The sequence below is a fragment of the Equus przewalskii genome, chromosome 5, assembly GCF_037783145.1.
Source record: "Equus przewalskii isolate Varuska chromosome 5, EquPr2, whole genome shotgun sequence".
Taxonomy (NCBI): Eukaryota; Metazoa; Chordata; class Mammalia; order Perissodactyla; family Equidae; genus Equus; species Equus przewalskii.
This window is the reverse complement of record NC_091835.1, coordinates 18,297,992-18,322,386: the sequence shown is the minus strand read 5'-3', so window position 1 is coordinate 18,322,386 and position 24,395 is coordinate 18,297,992. Positions and strand designations below refer to the sequence as shown.

The 24,395-nt window shown below is 51.8% G+C and overlaps 2 protein-coding genes across 10 annotated transcripts in view; one reads left to right on the top strand and one right to left on the bottom strand.

The window, feature by feature from the left end:
* Positions 1–2,259: 2,259 nt before the first annotated feature.
* Positions 2,260–23,382, bottom strand: SPATA3 (spermatogenesis associated 3). Of its 4 annotated transcripts, XR_546490.2 has the most exons (5): positions 18,107–18,569; positions 13,992–14,166; positions 11,711–11,853; positions 8,637–8,777; positions 6,885–6,988 (listed from the first exon to the last, which is right to left on the bottom strand). XR_546490.2 is itself a non-coding variant. In XM_008530048.2 (4 exons), the coding sequence occupies exons 1-3, from the start codon at positions 18,438–18,440 to the stop codon at positions 11,748–11,750; spliced, it is 615 nt and encodes a 204-aa protein (XP_008528270.2). In that variant the 5' UTR covers positions 18,441–18,568; the 3' UTR covers positions 5,783–6,988; positions 11,711–11,747. The 4 variants fall into 4 exon arrangements, 2 of the variants coding, with proteins under 2 accessions (XP_070474633.1, XP_008528270.2); XM_008530048.2 differs by lacking the exon at positions 8,637–8,777 and having other exon boundaries at positions 5,783–6,988; positions 18,107–18,568; XR_011539822.1 differs by lacking the exons at positions 13,992–14,166; positions 18,107–18,569 and adding an exon at positions 22,511–23,382.
* GPR55 (G protein-coupled receptor 55) overlaps positions 18,620–24,395 on the top strand; it is an 82,130-nt gene continuing 76,354 nt past the window's right edge. For 3 of the 6 annotated variants that reach the window (XR_546492.2, XM_070618525.1, XM_070618526.1), the window contains exons 1-2: positions 18,620–18,807; positions 19,293–19,407. The gene's annotated coding sequence lies outside the window, so the exon portion shown is untranslated. Of the gene's footprint in view, positions 18,808–19,292; positions 19,408–24,395 lie in introns of those variants that run through there. The other 3 variants (XR_011539821.1, XR_011539820.1, XM_070618528.1) reach the window with 2 other exon arrangements.

Below are 24,395 nucleotides of genomic sequence, written 5' to 3'. Positions count from 1 at the left end.
CTTGAATCCCACCTGATGCCTGGGGGGGAAGACCACCTCTTCCTCCAGGGAAATCTGACTGGAGGTTGAGCTGGAAGCATGGGGAAGGGACCTAGTCTTTGAAATGCCAAGGTAGGGGAAGCATAGGTAGAAATACAAGGCTTAAAATGCCCAACACTTATGGACACAATGTTCATTCCCCTGGGGATCTGCTTCTCCGGGGAGGGGTTGAGACCAGAACCTCCTGGTTCTATGGGGTGGAAAGGAGCAGGCAGGCCCAGGGCCACTGCAGAGGGGAGAGTTGGCTCATTTAGAGGCTGGTCCAGCACCCTGGATTTGAGCCTGCGGTGGGCAACAGCTCTCTTGCTGAGTCCCCAGTCACCCGGGACTAACGGGGGCACTGGCACAGGGCAGTAATGAATGAGGAGGCAAGGCCAAGGTGGGGGTGGGGCACAGACAGCAAAAGTGAGGGTCTTCACACCTTTGCACTCCTCAGTGAGATGAGCAGACTCCTGCCTTTTGTGGTCAAACCCACAGTTTCAGAAGTTTTTAAGGAGCCTCCTGCCACATGGAAGTCTGCTTAACTGCTCTCAGTGGGAATATGCAACTTTAAAGTGCTTGAAAAGAATCCGCTTCTGAGGAATTTGCATTTTCAGAAAGCTTTCAATAGAGGGCCAAGCCACAGAGCCTGTGAATAAAGTCTTTCTGTGTTTGCAGCTCCATGTGAACAGTACAGGAGGAGTAAGAGAAAGGAGGCACATTGCATTTCCCCCAGCGGCTGTGGCTGAGGGGGTGGGGGAAGGCGCATTCACGGAGAGCTTGCGAGGATTCTGGAATGCGTGTTGAGTCACCTCTCCCCTGCAGGTTTCCAGGGAGCTGGTTTGCATGAGGTAGACACGCGACCTGATTCCCAGTTCCAAGGGCCACTGTTCATGCTCTGCAGCCTCCTCTTGCCTCAAGGATATGGCCTTGAGGGGAGGGGCAGGGCAGCCCAATGGGCAGCGCTGAGGGGGATGGAGCTGGGCTGTATGATATTTGTATGGGATTCAGCCCCACACTCAGAAGGGGTCCTTTTCCATCCCTTCTCACTTCAGTGAGGTCCTGTGATGGCCACAGCAGTCATGAGATTGCGCCTGTGTGGTTTGCTAATGCTTTTTTTGGCCCCATCTCTCATTTGCCTTCAGGCTCAGGAGGTGGAGAAAGCCTTGAGAAGGAAGGAAGCTTTAAAGCCCCACCCCGCAAGAGTTGGCCAAAGCCTTCAGGTCCTGGTACAGGAGCCCAATGTGGCTCCTTGGCTCACCCCAGGGAGCTCCCCCTAGAGGTCACAGTGAGAAAGATGGAGGTGTTTCATCTGTTCCTCCATCTCCTGCCTCCCTGATATCACATCATTTCATCCATGAGGGTTTCTGTATGTATCTCTGAATGATAAGCACTTCTTTCAAGCCTAACATAAAATCATTTTCACACCTAAAAATTACAAGAATTCCTTAATACAATGAACTATCCAGTCATTAGGTCATTAGAGGGTTTTGTAACCGCAGGCCCTCCAGGACCAGTGCAACTGACCCCATCTTATCAACAGAGAAATTCAGAGTGGTTTCTCAGGAACTGAGACCCCTTGTCCAGTTCAGGCCAGTTGAGACCACCAACCCATCAATTGGACCTGCGCAAATGCTCGGTAAGTGAGCTTATTGACGTCAAGGAGCTAAAAACTCCACCCTCAGGTCATGGTAGCACGCCATTTTGTGACCATGCGTCCTAGAAGAGGCATGAAGCTTGACTGTGCTTGCACAGATCATCAATTACCTCACCTCTCCTCACCTCCCATCATCTATCTCCACACTTCAGACCACCTACCCTTTATCCCATAAGTTGTGCTGCAAGCCCTGGATCGGTGAGACAGATCTGAGATCATATGGCCCTGTCTCCTTGCAGATGGGTTTCGCAAAAAAAAAAGCTGATTTCTTTTCCCAAAAGCTGATGCCATAATTATTGGCTTTTTTAAGCGCATCAGGCAAGAGAACCCCAATTTTGTGCAGTAACAGTTTCTTGCAGAGGAGTGACATGCTCTGATTTTCTTCTTCAAATGGTCAGATTGTGTGGCGCACCTGGAACTCTCACCCTCTGGTGCAGGAGGGTCAGATGGTGCAACCGCTTTGGAAACCAGCGTGTCACTTTCTTATCAAGGTACACATATGCCTGATGACGCAGCAATCCTCTTCCTAGGTATTGACCAAAGAGAAATGAAAGCTTCAGTCCACAACATGAATCACACAAATATACTCAATAGCAGCTTTATTTAAAGATTCCCAAACTGGAAACAATCTGAATATCCATTAACAGGCAAGTAGACAAACACATGAAGGCATGGTCACACAAGGAAACACCATTCAGAAAGAAAAAGGAATAAATGGTAGATATTTATGGGAATAAGAATTAGGTTCAAAACGTTATGTTGAGCAAAAGAAGCCAGACACAAGAGTGCATGCTGGTTGATTCCACTTCTGTGAGTTTCCAGAGCAGGCAAAACTTTGTGTCTATCTGTCTACTCCGACAGAAATCAAACCAGTGGTTGTCTTGGGTGTGGATATTGACTAGAGAGGGGCTGGTAGGTGGGGAGACTTGGTGGTGAGTCTTGGAAGTCTTGGGCGGTGTGTGGGAGGTTTGAGGACAGAGAGGAGTCCTGATGAATGCCAGGTGATTCGACTCCCGCCAGCATTGAGGCCCCCTTAGAGTTCGAGGTCATGAATTTAGAGTGAGGCCATGGCCATGGCATGCATGGCTGTGCTTCCCCAAGTTCAGCTGCACAAGTGCACAGGCGTAGGATGCAGGATTTAACCAGGGTGTGGTTTTGCCAAGTGAGTAAGAGGAAGGGAGATGGGCGAAGGAGTTGAAGTTTCTTATACCAAATTATTCCTTATTCCCATCAGAAGGAAGACTTTCCTTTTGCTGCCATAGAGAAAGCAATGTCCCCGAATATGTACGAAACACTAATAGACCCCTAACAATCTTTCACCCCACTTCTCCTAGTCAGCTCTGTCCAGCTCCAGGGGTTCAGCTGGGGCCGCCGGGAGCCCTGGGCTCTTTGAGCAACTGGAGCCTCTGGGAATCTTCATACACACTACCTCCTTGAAGATAGCTCAGCAGCACATTTAAAGCACCTCCTACCACACCCACAGCATAGAGCACCGTGAGATAAAACTAAACCCCAGTGCTGTTCTGCAGCCGACTGCAATCCAAACATCAATGTCTCACCTACATGCGGATTCCCCAGAATATGGCACAAGCAGTTCACTCTTGACCACTGGAGGCGAGCAGGCAAGAAAAGGGTGGAAAAAGTGCAGGGAGAAGAGGAGGAGGGGATAAAGAGCAGTCCTAGGGGTTCAGCGTCTCCATGGGTTTTCCTACTTGACAGTCAATGATGTTACATTCCTAGCAAGGAGATGCCTCAAGGCTCCTCGGTCCCAGTCCTTTTGCCAGCTCATGGCTCAGTTCCTCCAGGCTTTGGCCAGCAATGCATCTTGGGATGCTGACAAGGGCACTTTACCAGTTCAAATCCCTGCTCTGACTCTCTGTGACTGGCCATGTGAGGTGTGACAATGTATATTACCTGCATATTATTAATGCATATACTGTCCCTATATACAGACAGGAGGAGTTGTCTGGGGACAGATGGTCTTCCTGAGTCTCCTGGTGAAGCCAGAACTTGCAACAGCAGCAGGAAGAGCTGTCCTACCTCTGATGGGTTACCAGTGGCTGCAGGCCTGGTTTACTGCCCTGCCCAATATGGCACGGAGCCTGGGACCCAGGCAGGAGACAGAAGAGGCTGCACTTAGGTGTTCCACCTGAGTTTTATGACTAGATTTGTCAGCTCAGTTCCCTGAATCCTGGTTACTCAGTCTACCTGTAACCCACCAGCCTTCATGGTCAGTGGGAGAGTGGTTGTCCTCTGGAGGTGGGGTTAGGAAGGATGGAGACCAGCATCATATCTGAAAAGCTCAAGACCTTTCAGCTGGTCCTAGGCTCCCAGCACCATTGGGCTGGGTGGACCAGATGGGCAACTGCAGGAGGATGGGGCATCCTGGACTTGGCTCTGCCCTTTGTCTCTTGTACCCTCATCCTGTGTACCTCTCCCACGCTTGGATGGACTGCTCCAGTGGGACAGACCTGACTTTCTCAAGAATAACCAATCTATGGTCTGGAGACCACGTTCAGAGGCAAGGTTGTAGTCCAGCCTGATGAAGATGCTAGACATGCAGGCTCAGCCAGTCTGTTGCCAAACTCACAGCCATGGAAGATTTAGTTATTGTAAGGTGTTCTGAAACATACTTGGTCATGCTTCTTTCTAGCTCTAAACTTTCCCTCAAAATCACCTATTGGGCTATAGCTTGAAATTGGTTGAAATCAAAATAGTTCAATCCAATGATCACATTTATAAATCATTCTGAATACAGCAGCCCAACCTAAATCTCAACTTATCCAAAAATCATCTCCATGGTGGCAGGCCTATTCATTCCTAAGATTCCATTATGTGCTGGGAAGGATTCGAGAAAGGAAAAACACCTGGTCTCTGCCTCTGGGACCTAACAACAGAGGGGAGAGGGGGACACGCCAACAGAACTGCACACAGCAGGATGAAGAATGATGAGGGACTCTCGGCATGTGACCCTTTAGCATGCACGGTTTCCACTCTGCAAGAGGGATGCCTGTGGTCCATGACAACTACTGTGAGACCTGCTGCAAGGCCAGTGTAGCAGAGTATCCACAGAAGAACCCAACAGCAGTGGTTACTAACCAGGATGCTATTGGCATTTGGGGTGGGATGATTCTTTGTGTGGGACCGTCCTGTGCATTGCATTCTAGGCCTTCACCACTAACAGCCCATGGTAACTCTCAGTCTCTGTGACAACCAGCACCGCCTACACACTTCCCTGGGGGTGGGAAGGTAGTACTGACGAGGTCACCACTGCCCTGGGGAATCCAACCACCAGGGGTCCATGGCTCAAGGCAATTGTGAATTCTCGGCTCCTAGCTACTCGGGCTTTCATTCTGGTGAAGTGGTGGGGGTGGAGAGGAAGGGGGCAGAAGTGGAGGACAGCACCCAGGCCCTGGTTGCAGGCCCAAACCCACCTGGAGTGGACCTCTGCTGTCTTTAGCCGCCTAGCCATGCACTCTCATTTCCTCTAGCAACAGGTTACCAAAATTGCCGTTTGTCTCTTCCCTGCTCTCAGTCCTCACACCTTCCGTGGACTTGACCCTCAATTCCAAAGATGGTTGTGCAAGCCAAAAGTGGCCAATCAGAGCTGCATTCCCCTGCACAGAGCCTGAGCTCCGGGAGGGACACAGCACCTAATCAGAGCCCCATCAGAGGCCTTTCACCGCTGGGAGACAAGCCGCCTTCCCTGCCAGACTTGACCTTCAGAGGCTGGAGGGCTGTTGCTGCCGCAGCCATCTGGTGGGAAGAGCCTGAGTGAGAAGGGAACCTGGGCTGCAGAAGCAGATGGAGAGAAACAGGTTCTGGGGGCGTGGCCTGCGCCCCGGAGCAAGCCGCGTCTGAACCGGAACTTTCTCTTGACTCTTACAGGAATCAAGACATTCTCCCTTCGCTCAGGCCGGTTTGGTTTAGGCTGTCCAACATTTACAACAAAAGGGGACTTGCTATGCCGGAAAAAGGAGCTAAGCGTCTTCAGTCAGAGGAGCCGGGCTGACGGGAGGCAGCAGCCATGGCCTGCCCCGTCCCCTCGGCTGTGTCTACGGACCCCATGCCGCGCCGGAGGTCAACACTTTTCCTCAGAAGGCTGGCTTCCCAGAGAAGGTTCCTGTCAAGCCTGTTTAGGAAATTCTGGGATTGGGAGGTGATAGGTGGGCACTGGGGTTCCTGGTGACTGATCTGGCCCGCCCTGCCCAAGCCCGCCTGCCCTATTGCAGGTAGGCCAGCTCCCTGCCTCCCCAGGGGCTGTCCTGCTGGGTCCTAGCCTGACCAGCTCTTGCAGGCACAGCAGGTCACCTGGGCATGGCTCTGTGCACTCTACTGCGTGAGTTCAGGGCTGTCTTCACCCCCCTGTGACCCGCCCCCTCGTATCCTCTGGCCATTACTGCTGCGTCAGTGCCTTCTGGACTCCCAGGCTCTGCCATCTGCACTTCTTTGCCTGGGGGCTTTCTCTCTAGAGTGGACAAAAGTGCAAGGGAATTAACCACCTCCCTCCCAGCAGCCCTTAACCCATGACTGACAGGCTGGGTGTATAAACACCCAGCTTTCCCCCTTCAAGTAGGATTACTCTGAGATGTGTATTCTGTTTCCCAGAGTTGTCCCAGCAGGATTAAACTTCAGTTGCCCTGGGTGGCCACTGGACCCGTATTGACTGTGCTCCTTTCCCTGTTTCATACCTCGTTCCTCTACTGGTGTTTCCTGGAATCACTTGGAGTTAGGATCTTGGCTGCTCAGGAGCTAGATGTCAAAACCTACGAGGCTCTGGCTGGGTGAAGCTAAGTCATCGAGGCAGACCACAAGCTTGCAAGCCATGCCTTGCCCTGCCCCTCCTCCATCACAGGTGAAGCTAAATGAAGCCATTTCCCAGAGCCAGAGTGTTCCTGGGCACACGGCCTCAGTCCTCCAAGGTGCAGGCCTGGAAAGGAGCCAGCGTGTGCCTCTTGTTCCCACTAACTGGGATCGCCACCTGATGGAAGTGCAGTTGACTAGTCATGTTAGGTAATGAATTACGTTGTATAATTCCTGCTTTTAAAGTGGGAAAATCTGAAACAATTTGTTCTGCGAGCATGTGTGGAGAACTTTGCCCCCACCTTGGATCCCAACAGGAACCAGGGCAGGCTCCCACCCTGGTTGACCTGGGGCTCACAAAGTCACCAAGGTCCCCCACACTTACCTCCCAACCCATTTGCCAAGTCCAACTTTTGTGTCTCTGGGTAAAACACATTAAAGAAACAGAATTCTTTTTTTTTTTTTTTTTTCTATTTTGGTGACAAGAGAGATCCTTGATGGAAACTGGATCTGTAAAAAAAAAAACGAAGACGGAGTCATTAGTTCAGACAATACTTCACAACCCCCGAATTCTGGTGGCTATGCAGTTTTATGGCCTCAGGGGTGAGGGTTCAGCAACTAACATCCTCCTGTGGAAAAATAAATTATTTAGGATTCAAATTTCTCCTATTCTCATGTCTGCTCTTCCTTTCTCCCCAACACAGCCAGACAGAAGCTGTTTTTTCCCTTCAGGCTGTACTGCGTTTATGCAAAGTGCCTGGCTTGTACTTGGCTCAGTCAGTGTTGGCATCTTCTGCTTCCTCTCCCTCCTCCAGGGCCCCCGGCAGCTAAGATGGAGCCTCGCTCCCCAAGAGCTAGGCTGTGGGGGTGAGTTTTATCAGTTCAGTGCCCAAAAGGAGAGGGGAAGCAGCCTTTTCCTTTTAGTGTCTTCTCATTTGCTGGTAGGATGCTGGGAAACCACGTTTTAGAAAAGAAAATTCTAGAAACGTCTTTTCCCAGAGAGGAGGCTTTGCCATTGTCATCAGATGGTTCTTCCCTCTCTGAACTGAGGACACCTATCTGTCTGTTTCCCTTCCACAGGGTCTAATTTCTGAGCCTATGAAACTCAAGATGACCTGGCATACCCCCACAGTGTGTACCCCCGCAGCGTGCACGCACACGGACCCACACACACCCTCAGGGAGGCTTTCAGTGGCTAAAGCACTTCACAAACCTACAGGTCTGTGTATTGGAGCTCATCCTGCACACAGCTACCATATCCCCTTCTAAACCCATTCCTGCCCGTTGTAGTGGGTGCTACTGGCTGCTCCCCGCAAGTCCACTCTCATTTCTTCCTTACTTGCAGGGGCCCCATTTGGTTTGGATGCCCCCACTCCTTTGCCCAGCAAAGGGAAGCAACCTCAGCCCCAGCCCTGGGGGAGAACGTAGGGATAGGTCTGGAAAGGTCTGATCCAGTCATGATAATTTAACCCCCCTATGCTATTAATTTGCTTCGGAAGGCCCATGAGACCCAATTCAGGGGCATGTCACCCAAGTGAGAGGGCAAGTATGCCAGGGGAGGGGGCTTCTGGGAAAAGTTTCTTAACTCAAGAAGAGACACAGGAGGAGGTGGGCTTTTCTGTGCTTCTGGCTGTCAGGGTCTGAGGGTGTGACTCTGGGAGCTCCTCCAGTCATCCACCCAAGAAGGCAACTAGCCTCCCCCATCTGCTGAGGATGGCAGAGCTGAACACTGGAAAACTCTCCAGGTCTCTGATGACTCTGTTGAGTGAACCAGCCCTGACACTTCCCAACTGTTCTGTTGTCATGTGAGATAATCTCCTTATTGCCATTTTGAGTTAGGTTTTCTGAAATTTGCAGCACCAGGTAGTCTAACTCATAATCCACTTATCAGATCAAGTCTTCAAGTGCCTGTGGCGTTTGGAAACCTACCAATTCATTCTTTCATGTTACAACTGAATTAAAAAGACAGGAATCAGAGTAAAACACTTTCCAGTTTACAAAGCACCTTAACCATGGGAGGGAGGTAAATTTCATTCAGCTGTCAAGCTAAAGACTGTTTCTCAGGAAGCAGTGAAAACTCTGTGCACCCGGAAGGGTTGGCATTGAGAGCAGTGATCGCAAAGGCAGGATGCCTGGGAAGGGGGAGCTCAGTAAGCACCTGGATCTGCCCATCCAGTCAAAAGCTGATGAGGCCATGAACCTGGGTGCTGGTGCAGGGTCCTTCCTCTGTTCACTTTACAGATGGGTATGAGTTCTGGCACCAGGAAGGGGAAGCACACATCTGTCTGTCCACACTCAGCTGGAAACAGAACAACAAGCAGAAAGGAAGCAGCTGGATCCTTATGTTCAGAGGCCACAGCCCTGCTCACCAGCCCTTACCACTGAGATACTTGTCTCTGGGTGGCCTTTCCCTACCTGTGGACGCCACCTGTTGACCTGAGCCTATCTGTTCTCATCACCTCCGGGAATTTCCTGGGACCCCGTGTGCTCACCTAGACCCAGAGTGGACCCACAGTAGGTGTCTTCTCTGCATGCACCTTCCTTCACTACCAGAATTCTCAACACTGGCACCTTCCAGGCCTGGGTTCCTGGCCCTTTGCTCTATCCATGCTCTCCCCGTAAGTCATCTCAGCCACTGCCTAGGGCTTTAAAGCTCAGCTATTGCTAATGACTTCTATGTTTATAGCTAAGACCTGGCCTGTCCTGTGAGCTCCATATATCCACCTGCCTATTTGACATCTCTGTCTGACTAACATCCCAATATTAACAACAAAACAGAATGCTTGATTTCCATCCTTTCATGTATCTTGCTCCTCCAGCAATGAGGCTTCCCTTTCTCTCATCTGTCTCATCCAATCTATCAGCAAGCCTTGCTGGTTCTACCCCCACAGTATACTGTTCACTGTCCCCTCCACTGCCATCACGTGTTCCCAGCACCATCTTTGCCGGCCTAGATAGAGCAAACCATTCCTTACCCCTTACCCTGTTGTCCTCCCCACCTTCCCATTCTCAGCCTCCTGTGATTGTTTTGAAATCTAAACCAGCAGTTGGAGATACTCCCCCGAGGCGGGGATGAAGGAGTTCATTTATGTGAAGCACCAAGAACAGCGCCTCCACACAGGAAGTGCTGTGTAGGAATTTTCTATTGCCCTGCTCCAGTGGCTTCCCACTGCAACTAGAACACAATGGGACCCCCAAAGCCCTACCTTACCTGACCTTGCCCTCCCCTCCAGTGACATCCCGATGACCCCAGCTCTAGCCATATTGGCTGCTTCTCTGGCCTCCAAACATGTTAGGCTCCTTCTTGCCTCAGGGCTTTTGGATTTGCTGTTCCCTCTGCATAGAACACTCTTCCCCCAGATTTGCACCGTCTGGCTCCTTCTGCCACCTGTGCCTCAGTTCAGAGAGGCCTTTGCAGACCAGCCTGTCTCCTGCAGCATCCCCTCCTGATCCCCCCTCCTCCCTGCCTGGTTGCTCTTTATCAGATCAACGTTATATCGTTATTTCCTTGATCACTTTTACCACCAAATCAAATGATCCCATTTATTTGTGGACTTGCCAGTTGTCTATCTGTGCCCACTAGAACCTAGGCTCCCTCGGGGGAGGGTGCTTGTCTGTCTTGATTTACTCCTGTAGCGCAAGGGAGGTGCCCAAGAAATATTTAAGGAATGAGTGCATAATTTAATCAACAAACACTCCCCATCTGGATTCTGCCTCCTGGCTTCGCTGTCAGGTAAGTGTTTATGTCTCCATCGGGGTTATTACCCCATTCCTGTGCCTGGGAGCCTTGGCTACCCTAGATCCACAGACTCAACCAGACCTCAAAGTCCCAGCCTAGCCTCAGCCTGTCGGTGGACTTGGCCGTCCACTCCCCACTGGCCACCATGTCTCACAGAGTCTATTGTGGTGTGGTTGGTACTGACATGTGGCAGCTGGGCTGACCCGCTTGTCCATTTACATCTTCACAGGGGTGTGGGGAGATGGGGGAGTTGGGGTGGGAGACACCAGACTGACCAGTGTCCAGGAACTGCGACTAAAACTTCTGGGCTTCCAGAAAGGTCTTCACTGACCCCTGCTGGTGGTGCCTTAATTAGACCTCAGACCCACAGGGTCCACTGAATGACGTGGGGAGATGACACAGCAGCCTGGGCTCTGGCAAAAGCAAGTCTGGAAGAAGTAGGGCCTGGTCACTTAAGACACATCCAAGCACCTGGATGCCAACGAGCATCCATCCCCACACTGGTTCCCACACAGTCTCCAGAACAGCCATTCAACAAAAGCAGTGGGTCACGTGGGGAAAGGCCATCTCATCAGAATCTCCGGGTGTGGGCTGTGGGGCCTGGGAAGGACCCTGCCTCAGGCCACAACATGGGGGCGGGGTGGGTGGCACAGTCTCCCTCTCCTTCCAGGGAAACCAGAGCGGTTAGAGGACAGCTCGGTGTGGAGAGGCAGTCTGTTCTGGAATGACCCGCCTGTCAGGATGAAGTTCTGTCCCTGGGTGTTTTCGTTTGGCCCTGAGAAAGCTGCACCCTAACCCTGCAGCAGGCAAGGGGTCCACCCTAAGGAGACAGAAGGGGTCACCCCCAGCGCAGAAGAAAGAATCGGAGCTGCGTGAAATCCGCATAATGCACGGGTTTGTAAGCGGTGTCAGCGATGCTGAGGCCCCAGAACAAGCCCCACCGGCCACTTGAACTGCCACCCCCAACACACACAGCTTTGGGGGATGTAGTGAAGACTGGATTCAGTCTCTGGGGAGCCTTGTTGACTTAGCCACCAATTCAGACTCTCAGCTAGTCCCTGAGAAGCAACCTACTCCAGGCCCAGGGCTTTCTGGACACAGAGAAAGTTCAAGGAAAGGCCCTGAGATGAGTAGCAACCTCTGGCCCCACTGCTCCCACTGCCTCCTGTCTGGTACCCATGACTAGGGGAACCTCCCAGGTCAGTGGGGGTTTGGGGAACTCTGGGTTGACAATCCCAATAATGAGTCTGGCATTGTCTAAGAGCGTCCAGGGATGCCCGAGAGAGCCATGCCGGATGACCCTGCATCCAGGAAGGAGTCACTCAGTTCTCAAGCTTTCCCTGAGAGGCTGGGGGGCTTGGTCCACCAGGAAGACCTCTTCCGTTCAGAGAAGGGACAGACACTCCATCTGCCCTGCGCTGCAGGGATGGCACGTCAGTGGGCTTGAGGATGGCTTCCGCAAAGGGCAGTGGGCACGAAGCGGGGCCACATACCTGCCGGGCTGCGGGCCTGGGGGTTGTTCACAAGGATTCAGTGATGTAGTAGGCAGCTCCCAGGGCCCCCAGAGCCACAGCAACAGTCCTGAGGGCTTGGAGCACGTGAATTGCGGTGAATGGAGAGTTTTCTTGTAGGTCTCCTATAAAGCAAAGCAGAAAGCCCAGAGCTTGGGAGAAGTTGAGTTGCAGTGCCTATCTACAGGCAGGGGAAAGCAGAAATTGTGGGGTCCCCTCAGGATGGCAGGAATACCCATCTCCCCCTACCAATCCTTCTCTCAAGGGAACACAACTCCCACCACCCCTTCCAATAAAGCTCTCCCACAAGACCCCTCGAGATCTGAGAATGGGCCAGCCTGAGATGCCCGCTCCCCTGGACAGTCAGGGAGCAGGTTACCAAGGTGGTCAGGGCCACTGTGAGCCAGGCCCTGTGCTAAACACCTCCCACTCAGTGTCTTCCTCAAGCCTCACCACAACCCCGTGAAGGAGGGTCTATCACATAGTGCCATTTTGGAGATGAGGAATCTGAAGAAATGACATATTAAACCCCCGACAAAGGCAAGGAAAAGATATGATTATGTTAATAATTGTGGAGGCGGCTTTCACAAAATGTAATATCCATTTTGACAAAAATTCTACTAAAGTAGGGATTCTTATTTAATGTGAACGTGTATTTAAAGCCAAGAGCCAACATGCCACTCCACTGAGAAATGTAAAATTATGGAAGCAGGAGCTAAAATTTGAACAGAAGGAAGACTACAGGTCTTACCCTGGCCACACTGGATCTCTGCACCTTCCCCCCGACTTTCTGAATTCTGAGTCTTGCTTTTGCCATCTCCTCCACCTAGAATGTTCTTTCTTTTCGTGTTAAGCCATGGAGGGTCACAAGATCTTTCAGACTCAGCACGGATACCACTGACACTCTAAAGTTTACCTGGACCCCAATTTAGGAGACAGCACTCTCCTTGTCTGAAGCTCTGTGAACATCCCCTACAGCAACATCACCTTCTGGCTTACATCTTAGTTTCTAAATGTACATGTTTTAGCTTACCACATAGCCTACACTTTTTAAGGGTAAATTTCCCTGTTCTGGTTTCCCTCACAGCGTCCTAGGCAGAGTAGGGTTTCCCACTTGCTGGTTTTAAAGTCATACGAATCCATGGCACAATTTGGTACAGATGGATGGATACACTAAGCGCGTGGAAGGACAGTCGGCAACGGTGAGTGGCGGGCAGGCCCTTCCTTGATGGGACTTACCAGGTAGTGGAGTATTTTTAGCTCTAAGTATGTTCTCCCAACACACCTGGGTATCTGTTTCTCTTCCTTTGTCTGAGAGATGGTGCTTTTCAAGGATGGACAGGAGAGGAGATTTGGTGGGGGAGGGGCCGGGAAGAGGAGCAAGATGGGTTTGGGGGATGGGTGGGCTCTGTTCCTGGGTTAGGGGTCTGAGATCCCCAAGTGGAAGGCCTCTTCCGTGGACCTTGTGAGACCCCGAGTGCAGGTGGAGCTGCTCTGGGGCCCAGAGCTGGGGGTGGGCGGAGGCCCCTCTCCCACACTTGCCCCTAGCCCTGCCCCCCTGCATAAATGGAGCAACATCTTCACTCCAGTTCCCCCAAAAAGAGGTCTTCTTATGAGGGGAAGTAGCAGCCACCAGGTTTCTCCTGGTGGCTTTGTGGAAGAGAAAAAGAAGGACAGATAGTGGGGATGATTCTGTGGGGGGCTGCCCTGCCGTGGACAGACCAGCCTGGGGACATCCTTGGTGGGGACTGCCAGAAATAGCCTGAGACCCTCTGAAGGGGGTGGAGGTCTTGCTATCACCAGGGGGCATGTGAGTTACAACCACATTTATCACTAAATTCTGAGGGAAATTCACATGCAGGTCAAGAAGCTAAAGCGCATAGCTCCAGGATGGGCCCCAGAAGGAGCCCAAAGAGAGCGTTTCAACACAGAGCTTCCGAGTGACTCAGAATTTCTGAAGGCAGTGTGCTCTAAGGAAGGAGGGTGCCTACAGAGAAGAGTAAAGTGGAGCCCCTGAAGAAGCAATTCCCCATAAGGAAGAAAACCGGCACCTCTCTGTGCAGGTAGGGACCGTGGGGGGTGGGTCTGGCCAGAAAGGGCCAGGCACCAAATCCCAGGAAGTGGCCTCCCCGAGGGAAAGCCTTTCCTTTCAGCCCAGGATTCCCAAGAGGAAGTTACACACAACTGCTAACGGTGTCTCGAGCAGAGCCTGGCCCTGGGAACCGCGTGCCCTGAGCGTCCAGCCCTCCACTCGCTCCAGAACCTGTAGAACGTGAGGAGGTTTGGGAGTTCTCTTCCTGGGATGGTGGGCCAGGCCCGAGGCAGAAGGACATCAAAGATGTGGCTGTGACACAGGCCCAGACGACGCCAGCAAGCAGACCTGCTGGGGCAAGCAGCACAGGAACAGAAGGGGTGCGGGCCCGCACGAGTCAGAGGCCCTGGGAGAAGAGAAAAAGAGAGAGATGAGGGACCCAGCTGCCCCCAGGAGGTGTCGACAGGAGAGGAGGCGTGTCTACAGGAGAGAAGACTAACTGCCTGCAAAACTAGTTGTTTGATAGGCTGGTGCTACCTGAGAGTCATAAAAATCATCATGATGTCATAGCTCACGCTTGTGCGGTTCTCCAGGCTTCACGTCATTATCCAGCTTATTTGTCAGAACAATCCTGTGAAGTGGAACATTGTTATTCTCAGTTTACAAAAGAAGGAAACTGAGGCTCAGAGAATATAAAGGATATGCCCTGAGAGCAAGTAGATTGAAGAAGCCAGCTTCAACTCAGGATTTTTTTTTTAAAAGATGGGCACCTGAGCTAACAACTGTTGCCAATCTTCTTCTTCTTCTTTTTTTTTTATTGCTTTTTCTCTTCAAATCCCCCCAGTACATAGTTGCATATTTTTTTCAGTTGTGGGTCCTTCTACTTGTGGCACAACTCGGGACTTCTGTCAATTTGGTGCTCTTTCCATGGAATTCTCAGGAAGCGATGGCAGCAGGTGACTGTCTGCCCAAAGAGGCGACAAGGAGATTCCTGCTACTGGATCTGCCACGTTCCATTTTTCCGGGATTCACTGATTCATTCGGAAGACAACCATTGCTCCAGGTTACAGTCCTTGAAATACTTTCCCAAACTTATCTCCCATTTCTGCCCTCCTGTGCTGTGGATCCCAGCAGAACTCGCAGATGGCGCCCTCTGCTGCTACACGAGAGGACATCTTGCTGGATAATTCGCTCTTCATGCAGCCTCTTCTGTCCTGGCTTCTTGAGAGAGCTCTAGATTCTTTTCCTTTATTTTTTTAAAGTATGCTTTTTTTGTTTTTTTTTTGGTAAGGAAGATTGGCCCTGAGCTAACGTCTGTTGCCATAATCTTCCTTTTTTTTTTTCCTCCCCAAAGCCCCAGTACATAGTTGTGTATCCTAGTTGTAGGTCATTCTAGTTCTTCTATGTGGGATGCTGCCACAGCATGGCTTGATGAGTGGTGTTAGGTCTGGGCCCAGGATCCAAACCAGTGAACCCCAGGCCATAGAAGTGGAATGCGCAAACTTAACCACTCGGCTACAGGTCTGGCCCCAGAGCTATATATAGATTCTTCAACCAAAGCTCCATGAAGCCAGTGACCAACCTTGGCAGACTCAGTACACTTCCTGCTTACACCGACCCATGACAAATATTCTTCTTGAAATGGGGAAAGAGGAAATTCTAAAGGCAAGACACTTTTTTGTTTTAATTAAAAAAGTGTTTTTAAATGGACATGTAATTTCCATACCATAAAATTCACCCCTTTAAAGTGCTCAGTGGTTTCTGGTATATCCTCAAAGGTGTGCAACCATTATCACTCTCTAGTTCCAGAACCTTTTCATCTCTCCCCAAAAGAAACTCCATACCCTTTAGGAGTCACTGCCTCTTTCCCCCTCCTCCCAGTTGCTGGAAATAGATTAGCCTACTCTGGACATTTCATAAATGGAATCATACAATATGTGGGCTTTTTTGGGAGTGCCTTTATTCAGCCTAATGTTTTTAGGGTTCGCCCATGTTGTAGCATATGTCATCTCTCTTTATTGCCAAATAGTATTTCCTTGGGTGGATGTATCATATGTTGTTTATCCATTCATTGGTTGATGGACATTGAGTTGTTTCCACTTTCTTTTTTCCCCCTAACATCTGTGCCAATCTTCTTCTACTTTGTCGCTGCCACAGCATGGCTGACAAGTGGTGTAGGTCTGTGCCCAGGATCCAAACCCACAAACCCAGGCCGCTGAAGTGGGGTGTGCCAAACTTAACCACTATGCTATGAGGCTGGCCCCCAATGCTTCTAGTTTTTGGCTATGATGACTAATGCTGCTGTGAACATTTGTGTACAAGTTTCTGTGTGGATGTATGTTTTCAGTACTCTTGGGTATATACTCAGGAGTAGAATTGCTGGGTCATATGGTATTTTCATGTTTCACCCTTTGAGGAGCTGCCAGACTGTCTTCCATGGCAGCTGCACCATTTGACATTCCCACCAGCGGTGTATGAAGTTTCGATTTCTCCACAGCCTCACCAACACTTGCTAGCCTCCGTCTTTTTGATTATAGCCATTCTAGTGGAAATCATGTATTTTCTTGAGCTAGAATATTTTCTGCGTACAAAAGGGTTTGGATTTTAGAACACGGTGTCCTTTATTTAAAGGCCCTCATCCCTTATCTCCAACATTCCTTCCCATTCTGGCTCAAAGAAAGAAAGGTCCTTTGGAAGAAGAAGAGTAGGGTCACCATTGATGAGCCACCACTGTTTTCCTGTCTTGTTTCCTCAGTAAGCAGAGCTCCTCCCCATGGCGGGAGCCGCATGCGTTCATTAAAAGATTTGGGAAGGAAAGTTTTGCATTCTTTAGATGTCAGTTCTGAAGGCCATAATCCAGAAATGTTTATCTCAGTGGTTGATAAACATAATATACATAATATATAGTAAAACACTCGAATCCATTGCCGTATATTAATAACAGATTGATTCCTAGCCGCAGAAATATGGTTGTCACTGCGATAGCATGGATTTAACACTCATGCTCACACCTCTCATTTATTTTATGTCCATACCATCCCAGAGAAATAAGCTATGGCCTGGGGAGTGTGGCCGGCTCCAGACCACAGAGCCGCGGGTACCGGCTCACGGTGGATCCAGGAGAAGCTCAGAGAAGGGTGTTCTCCTCCTGGGGAGACCCCCAGACCTCTCGGGATGGGAAGGTCAGTGCTGCAGTTAAGAGCAAGGATTCTGGAGTCAGAATAGACTGAAGATCCCCTCTTCACGCTACAGTGCCTGCTTGAGAGGGAGCTGTTTGACTTTGAGCCTCAGTTTCCCCATCTATAAAATGGAGATGATGAGACTAGTACCTCCTTCACAGGAGTGTTACATGAGCTCAACCTAGATGGCTGAGTCGGAGGCTGGGGGTGCAGCAGAGGCTCGGTGATAAATGTTGGTTAGCTATGCCCACCATTATTGGTAGGAGGATTAACCAGCCCTCCACTCTAATTTCCTCTACACAACCCAATGCTCATTCAGACTGCCTACCTGAGGAGATGGGACCACTTTTCCTGGACAGCCATTCCATTTTCAGACAGAGCTAATTGTTGGCAATTTTTTAATGTTGAGCACAAATCTGCCTGTCTATAGAGTCTTCCATGGGTAAGGTTGCCAGATTTAGCAAATAAAAATACACGACATCTATGCAATATTCAGGACACACTTATACTAACAAAGTATTTATTGTTTACCTGAAATTCAAATTTAACTGGGTGTCCTGTATTTTATCTATCCATGGCCCCTAGTCAGACATCTGAGTACAACATGGAACAAACCTATTCACATCTTCCAACTGATAGACAGATATCCTTCAGTTCCCTTGACCAATTTTCATACACCAGATGGTTATTGCCTCTCCTCACCCCTCTCATCCCCCATTAACCTGGACTATCTTCTTTGGACTAGATTGTTTGGCATCTTTTACAGCACACAAGAATGGCCTGATGAGGACAGACTATGGCAGTATGATCACCTCCCTTGTCCTAAACCACATTCTTCTATTAATGCATCCTTTTTTTTTTTTTTTTTTAGGAGCAGCCACATGGCACTTCTGACTCCTAATGAGCTAGTATTACCACTGAGCCAAGTTAAATGTTAATATGTATGTGTGGCTGTCTTCTTCAGTGAGACTCAGGATGGTGAGGAGTGACAAAACCCAGGAATCCTGGTCTCTTGGGTAAAAACAAAATTCTCCCACGCCACAAGCACGGTTCCAGAATACACATTAACCACGCATCACTACCCGATGAGATCCAGCCACTGCGGTAGCCCTGGGACTCCGTCAGCAAGAAGGCTGGAACCGCTTGAGCTAGAAGATGCCAGCCCACCTGTTTTCCTGGACCGAGAGGATGCTTTTGCGTCAGTGTCCTGAGGCACTGGGCCCCGAGCCGAGGTGTTGACTTCAGGGGCTGGGATAGCCTGGGGTGCAGGCTGCGCTGGGGTGGATTCAGAGCTGGGCTGCGGAGCAGATGCACTGACGGGCTGCTGCTGCTGGGGGGCGGCCCCGGGGGCGGGCTGTTGCAGCGTGGCTGCAGAGCTGGGCTGTCGGGGGCTGGATTCAGAGCTCAGCTGCTGCGGGCTGGATTCAGAGGAGTGGCTGGTATGGTGGGAAGTGGAGCCATGACGCTTGGTCTCTGTCTTCTTCCTCTTGCCCTTCTTCATGGTGGACCCTCCCTACCTAAAGCTGGACCTACATGGAGCTGCCTGATCTCCCGGCTCCCTCCTGGAGGAGCCGTCTGCCCCTGCCCTGGGGGAAGGCTCCGGCCTCTGGCTGGACCCAGGCCCCCAGAGAACAGTCACTCACACCCCTCCTGTGAGGTCACAAAAGCCAGGTGGCTCCCATGGTGGGGCTCTGGGGACAGTCTCTGCCAACCCCAGCCTGCTCCTCCCTCCTCCCCAGCTACTGGGATGGGCAGAGGGCCGCTGCCGGCCCCTCACGGACCTGGTTAAGCCCGGCCGTGGAGCCTGTGACAACCTGGACCCCCGTGATTCTGCGACCGGAGCGCCTGCTTCAGGCACCTCTCCGCTGGTGTGTTCCTGGGTCCCTGTGTGCCATCTCTTTCACTCTAAGACACCCTGGTTGTGACACTTAGCTGTGTCACCGGTTTCCACATGCAAAAACCAAAAAACCCACAAGAAACTGCTTCACCATGTGTTCTGTGAGTTTTAGGTAACTTTACTGAAGATTTAGGGGTCCATGGAAGACCCAGAAGCCTTCTGCCATCTCAGCTGTCCCCCGAATCTGGTTATCTTATATAGAGTGGCTTCCCCCTTCTCCCAAAGCCTGCCCTCCTCCACTGTGGGAAGGGACTTGGGGGGCCCCCACTTTGATAAGAACCCTTGCATTTCACAAAAGAACTTCCCCCCAAAATATAACAGCTCTTTGCAAAGCTATACTTTTTCTCAGACTCATTACACTGGCAACAACAGACCACCTCTCCAACCCCAAACTCTTCGGGTCAATTAGGGGACTATGCGTCTTTCTCAAAGTTAACCAGGTGATTTTCCTTTTAGGATGGAAGAGGAAAAAGCATTTGTAAAAGACAACCTTAACCTTCACGCTTGGATTATGACATAAAATGTTCACCTTAGAAGACTCCACTTCCGCCACCGCTGCCTCACGAGGTGGGTGAGTATTAGACTGTTAGCCCCATGCGCCTGGGAGGTGATACTCCTGCCCTAGGATAAGATTTAGGGCAGACCCAGCTAGAAGGAACCCCCATGCAAGGCTAGACGGGATGTGAATTGTGAAATGACAGAAAACATTTTAGGGATCCTAGAGCCCGGAAAGACCTAAATGATTCTCTTTTTCCAGAGCAGAAACAGGTTCAGAGAAGTTAAATTACTTTTCCAAGGTTACACAGCTGGTTGGAGGCATGGACAGGGTTAAGTTCCAGTTCAGGGCTCTTTTTTTTTTCCATGACTCCAGAAGGCAACTGGGAGTCAGATCGTTATACAGGCCTTAAAATGAATGAATTAAAAAAAAATCCCTCCTGGGGCTGGCCCTGTGGCCGAGTGGTTAAGTTCACCCGCTCCGCTTCAGCGGCCCGGGCTCGCAGGTTGGGATCCTGGGTGGGGACCTACGTACCGCTCATCAAGCCATGCTGTGGTGGCATCCCACATACAAAATGGAGGAAGGTTAGCACAGACGTTAGCTCAGCGACAATCTTACACACACACACACACACAAATTCCTTGAGTGAGAGGATTGAAGAAAAAAAAGGCATGCAGGATTAGAAGCGAAAGGAAGCTCAGCTCAATAAAGTCAGATTGAAGTTGGTTGAGCCCTGGAGTCAGGAGGTTCAGGGAGGAGGTGAATCTATGAGAAGGTGGTCATTCCATGAAGTCAAGAGCAACAGACCCCTCGGGGGATTCAATTTAGAATCAAAGAGACTGGAAATCGGGTCAGGAACGCGGTCCAGAGTCAGCAGTCGGGTCAGGAACCCCTAAGACGTTTGTCTTTGCAAAATCAGATTTTCAGGCACCAATGGGCTTTTGACTGAGGGCCTCAGGATTTAAATCAGAGTTTCTCAACCTCAGCCCTATGGACATTTTGGGCCGGATGATTCTTAGTTGTGGGGCTGTCCTGTGCACTGTGGGAAGTTTAGCAGCCTCTCTGGCCTCTGCCCACTAGAGGCAGTAGCAACTACCCCTCCCCTCAAGTTGTGACAACCAAAAATATCTACAGACATTGTCCGTGTGTGTGTGTGCGCACGCGCTTGTGTGTGTGAAAATTGCCCCTGGTTGAGCACCACTGGTTTAAATGAATTAGATGAGGCAGACACACATGGGTAGGATTTCCTGGTAGCAATGAAGGAAACATTCCTTTTCACACCAAGGAGCCAAACAAGGCACAGAAAACAGGTCCCAGTCCCCGGGAGAGCGATGGAGGAAACACAGAAGGTCAGGCTTCGGGAGGAGTGAGTTTTCTACGGCAGTGGAGAAAATATGTGTGGGTCCTTTAGTAAGGATGGTCCTAAGAAGCACAGAAGGGCACTCGTGGAGTGAGAGCTTGGCCCAGAAGGATGAGGAAGAATGGACTGCAATGGTTCTTGGCTAGAACATCTTACCTCTGCCTTCTGGCTTGAGCACAAGTTCCTAGCCTGGCAGTCAGACCCCTCAATTACACTTCAGAGCCCGCTGTCCCAGCTTCTCAGCCAGCTCACTGCTCGCCGCTCCAGCCAATGGTGAGCCCCGGAGGTCTGAACATGCCTCACTTTCCTGCATTTGTGGAAGCCCTTCCCCTCAATCAAGCCTCTCTCCTCCCTGTCAAAACACATCCCATCATCAAGATCCATGTCATGTGGAGCCATCTCCTCATGGAGCCTTTCTTGAGATCCCCAAGTGGAAGCGATCTCTCCCCTCGGAGCCCCGGATCACACTCGGCATGGCATTAGAACGATTTCTATCCTGGTCTTCTCTCGAGTTCCCCACTCCCAGACTGTGGGCGCCATGGAGGCCCAAGTCTAGAGAAGGGGCCACACAGAAGATGCTTGACGGGGAGGGTGGGAGGACAAGGAAACCAGGAAACTGTTGGAGGCGGGGTGGGTGTGGATGATGGGGACAAGGATCCTTGGAGACTGCGTCACTAGAAGTTTCAAAGAGGAACTGAGATTTTTCTGGCCTTTGCTGAGGATTGTGGTTGGAACAGTCCATAGCCAAGAGGCTTTCCTAACCAGGCATGCCAGCCGCGGGCAAATTTCATGGACTATTTAGAAGAGCAAGGAGAATGAGTCTAAGGGGATGCAAACTCAGGTAGTCAGGATAAGGGCCTGAGGGTGTTAATAGCCACACCTAGAAGGTCCCTGGTGGTTCTGGCCCTCTGGATGTGTCCTAGGCACCCAGAACAAGTGTGTCAACCTTTGCCCTGAAGCTAGCATCTTAGAGCCGGATGGCGCCTCAGACACTAGCTGGCCCTTGGCCACCACATGTCGGGAGGGCTATTAGTCCGCAGAGGGGACAACTTGCTCTGGTCACCAGCAGGAGGGTGGCAGTGCCCAGAGTGACTAGCCTTTGAGTTACCTGGCCCAGAGCACTTTCTTCTTCCTCACTGCCGCCCCAGGAGACAGAAGGCACTGGGTGCTCATTTAGAGCCCACTGCCCGGAGCCCTAAGACCCATGGATTTACCCTCTGCAGCCACAGGCCTGGATTCCCCCAGGAAGGGTCTCAAGGGCTGTGAATAAGAATTCTGCAGTGGGCCAGCTGCTTGAACACAGTCCCTCCCTCCCAGGGTTGTTGTGAGGATGGGATGTGAAAAGCCCTTAGGACAGTGCCTGGCTCACAGTAGGCAAGTTTTTATTACAATTATGATTCCCTTGCAGGAGAAGAGTAAACAATGAAGCAAGGAATAAGTTGGTGAGGAGAGGAGGGGGTGGGCCCCGGTCCTACAAACTCCCAAATCTGTCCCTTGCAAAAGCTGATTCCGAGTAGTGGGCAAAGGGGAAGAGGTCAGGTGGCTGGGGGGAAGGGTAACCCTCCGAATTAAGTTAGCTCGAACACTTCTGACCCTAGATTGCCCCAGTGAGCACCCCTGGGGGGAAGAATCTAGTTCATTTTCACCCAAAACGGTGTGAGAGGAGGCGCTAGGGGAGGGGTCCTGACATCAGGGATTTGTCCCCTACTCGGGACCAGCAGGGCCAGGGCAGAGGACTCCCTCCGTACTTGACGTTTCCCCACCTGGGGACGCCCCCGGCAGCCTGGCGTTCCCACACCCCGCCCTGGGGCCCCTCACCATCCGTCTGGGTCTCCCGATCCACGAAGGGGACGCAGCCCCGCGCCGCGCCCTTAAGCCCTCGGCAGGTGGCGCGCTGGACGTCCAGGGTGCCCTCGGGGCGGCTGGGGCAGAACACGGCCGTGTGCACCTCCACGGTGGGGCTGTGCGGCGCGAAGGCGCTGCAGAGCAGGCTCTCCATGCGGCGGCGCGCGTCGGCCTCCTCGTCGCGCCGCGGCTGCACGATGATCCCGACCAGCGCGGCGGGCGGGCTGCGGTCCCGGGCGTGCACCTGCTGCAGGAGCAGCTGCAGCCGCGGCAGCTGGGAGCGCAGCGCCGACGCGCGGCACAGCACCAGGAGCAGCCGCGCGCCCTGCTCCGGAGGCGCCGCGCATCCCGCCGCCGGGTCCTCTGCCGCCCCGAGGCCGGGAGTCCCGGCCGGAGCCGGAGACACCTCGCGCTCGCGCTCGCGCTCGCGCTCGGGCGGGTCTGCAGCCTTGCCCCTGTCGCACGGCCGCCTCTGGGTGGAGCGCTTGGACTTGGCGGCCGGGCAGTCAGCGTTGTCCGACGAGATGTCGCCGGAGCGCTTGGGCCGCCGCCTGGCGCGGTTGCTGGTGCTGCTGTGGCTGCTCGTGGCTCGGATGGACGAGGGCCCGGCGGGCTGATCGGTCGAGGCCTGCTCCAGAATGTTCTGCAAGGTCAGGCAGCACTCCTCCTGCTTCCAGAGCTCGCCCAGCAGCAGCACCTGGCCATGTCCCTCTGCGCACTGGGTCGGAGCCTGTTGCTGTGGCTCGGCCTCCCCGTCCTGCGGGGCCACGAAGGGCTCGGCCCCAGGCTCCATGCCCGGTCCGGTTCTCTTGCCCCTCTGGGCCTGAGCCTCCGTTGGCCAAGGGAAAAGCTGCCCTTCCCTGAAACATGTCACAATACCCCTGCGCCCTACCTCTTCCTGTCCTGACCAAAGGCCTCCATGCCGGTTATTCCTTGGAACTCTTCCAACATAGGGAAGTTGCTGGTGGGCGCTGGTGTTTAGTTTCTCTATCATTTTGAATGTCTTTGGTGTTAAAAGGACAAATCCTTTTATCCCAACGATGGACCATTATGCCCAAGCCTCCAAGTAAACTGGATTTTTGTGTTCCCCAGAGCATTTAAAAAGGAGTGGACCCAGATGCTCATTGCACCTGGGACCTTTGGAAATCAGTGAGGAAAAGAGAGGCTGGTCCCAGACGGCTGCTGTGGGATGCAGGCCTTACCCAGCTCAGGCGTCTGCTCCCTGGGTGGTCTGGGAGCCAGAGTCCTGGGCTGTTCTAAACTGATGGGGCTTCAGGAGACGGTCTGGGGTGCCTTCAGTTCCAGACTTTCATGAGCGTGGGTGTGAAAAATCGCTGCATCCTCTGTGTCTTCTTTACTACTCAGGCAGACCACTTCACTTCTGACGCTTCTGGTCACCAAATGTGGGCGGGTTTCCCCCACACCAAGCAACTCTGTGACACCAGCTGGGTGTCCTACAATCTCTACCTGGCTAAGGGCAGTGTCCCATAAGACTGCCAATTGGCTATAAACCTGAGGTTCCCATGACCGCCTCCTAGGGTTTGATTAATTTGCCAGAGCAGCTCACAGAACTGAGGAAAACAGTTTACTTACTGTTTATTAGTGCATCGTAGAAGGATAGGATAAAGGATACAGAGGAACATGCAGATGGAAGAGATGCAGAGGGCAAGGTGTGTGGGAAGGGACATGGAGCTTCCATGCCCTCTCTGGGCACCCCACTCTCCCCCAGCCTTCACGTGTTCACTAGCCTGGAAGCTCTTGGAACCCCATCCTAGTGAGGTTTTATGGAGGCTTCCTCACGTAGACTGATCAATTATTAACTCCATTTCCAGCCCCTGTCCCCTCTCCGGAAATGGGG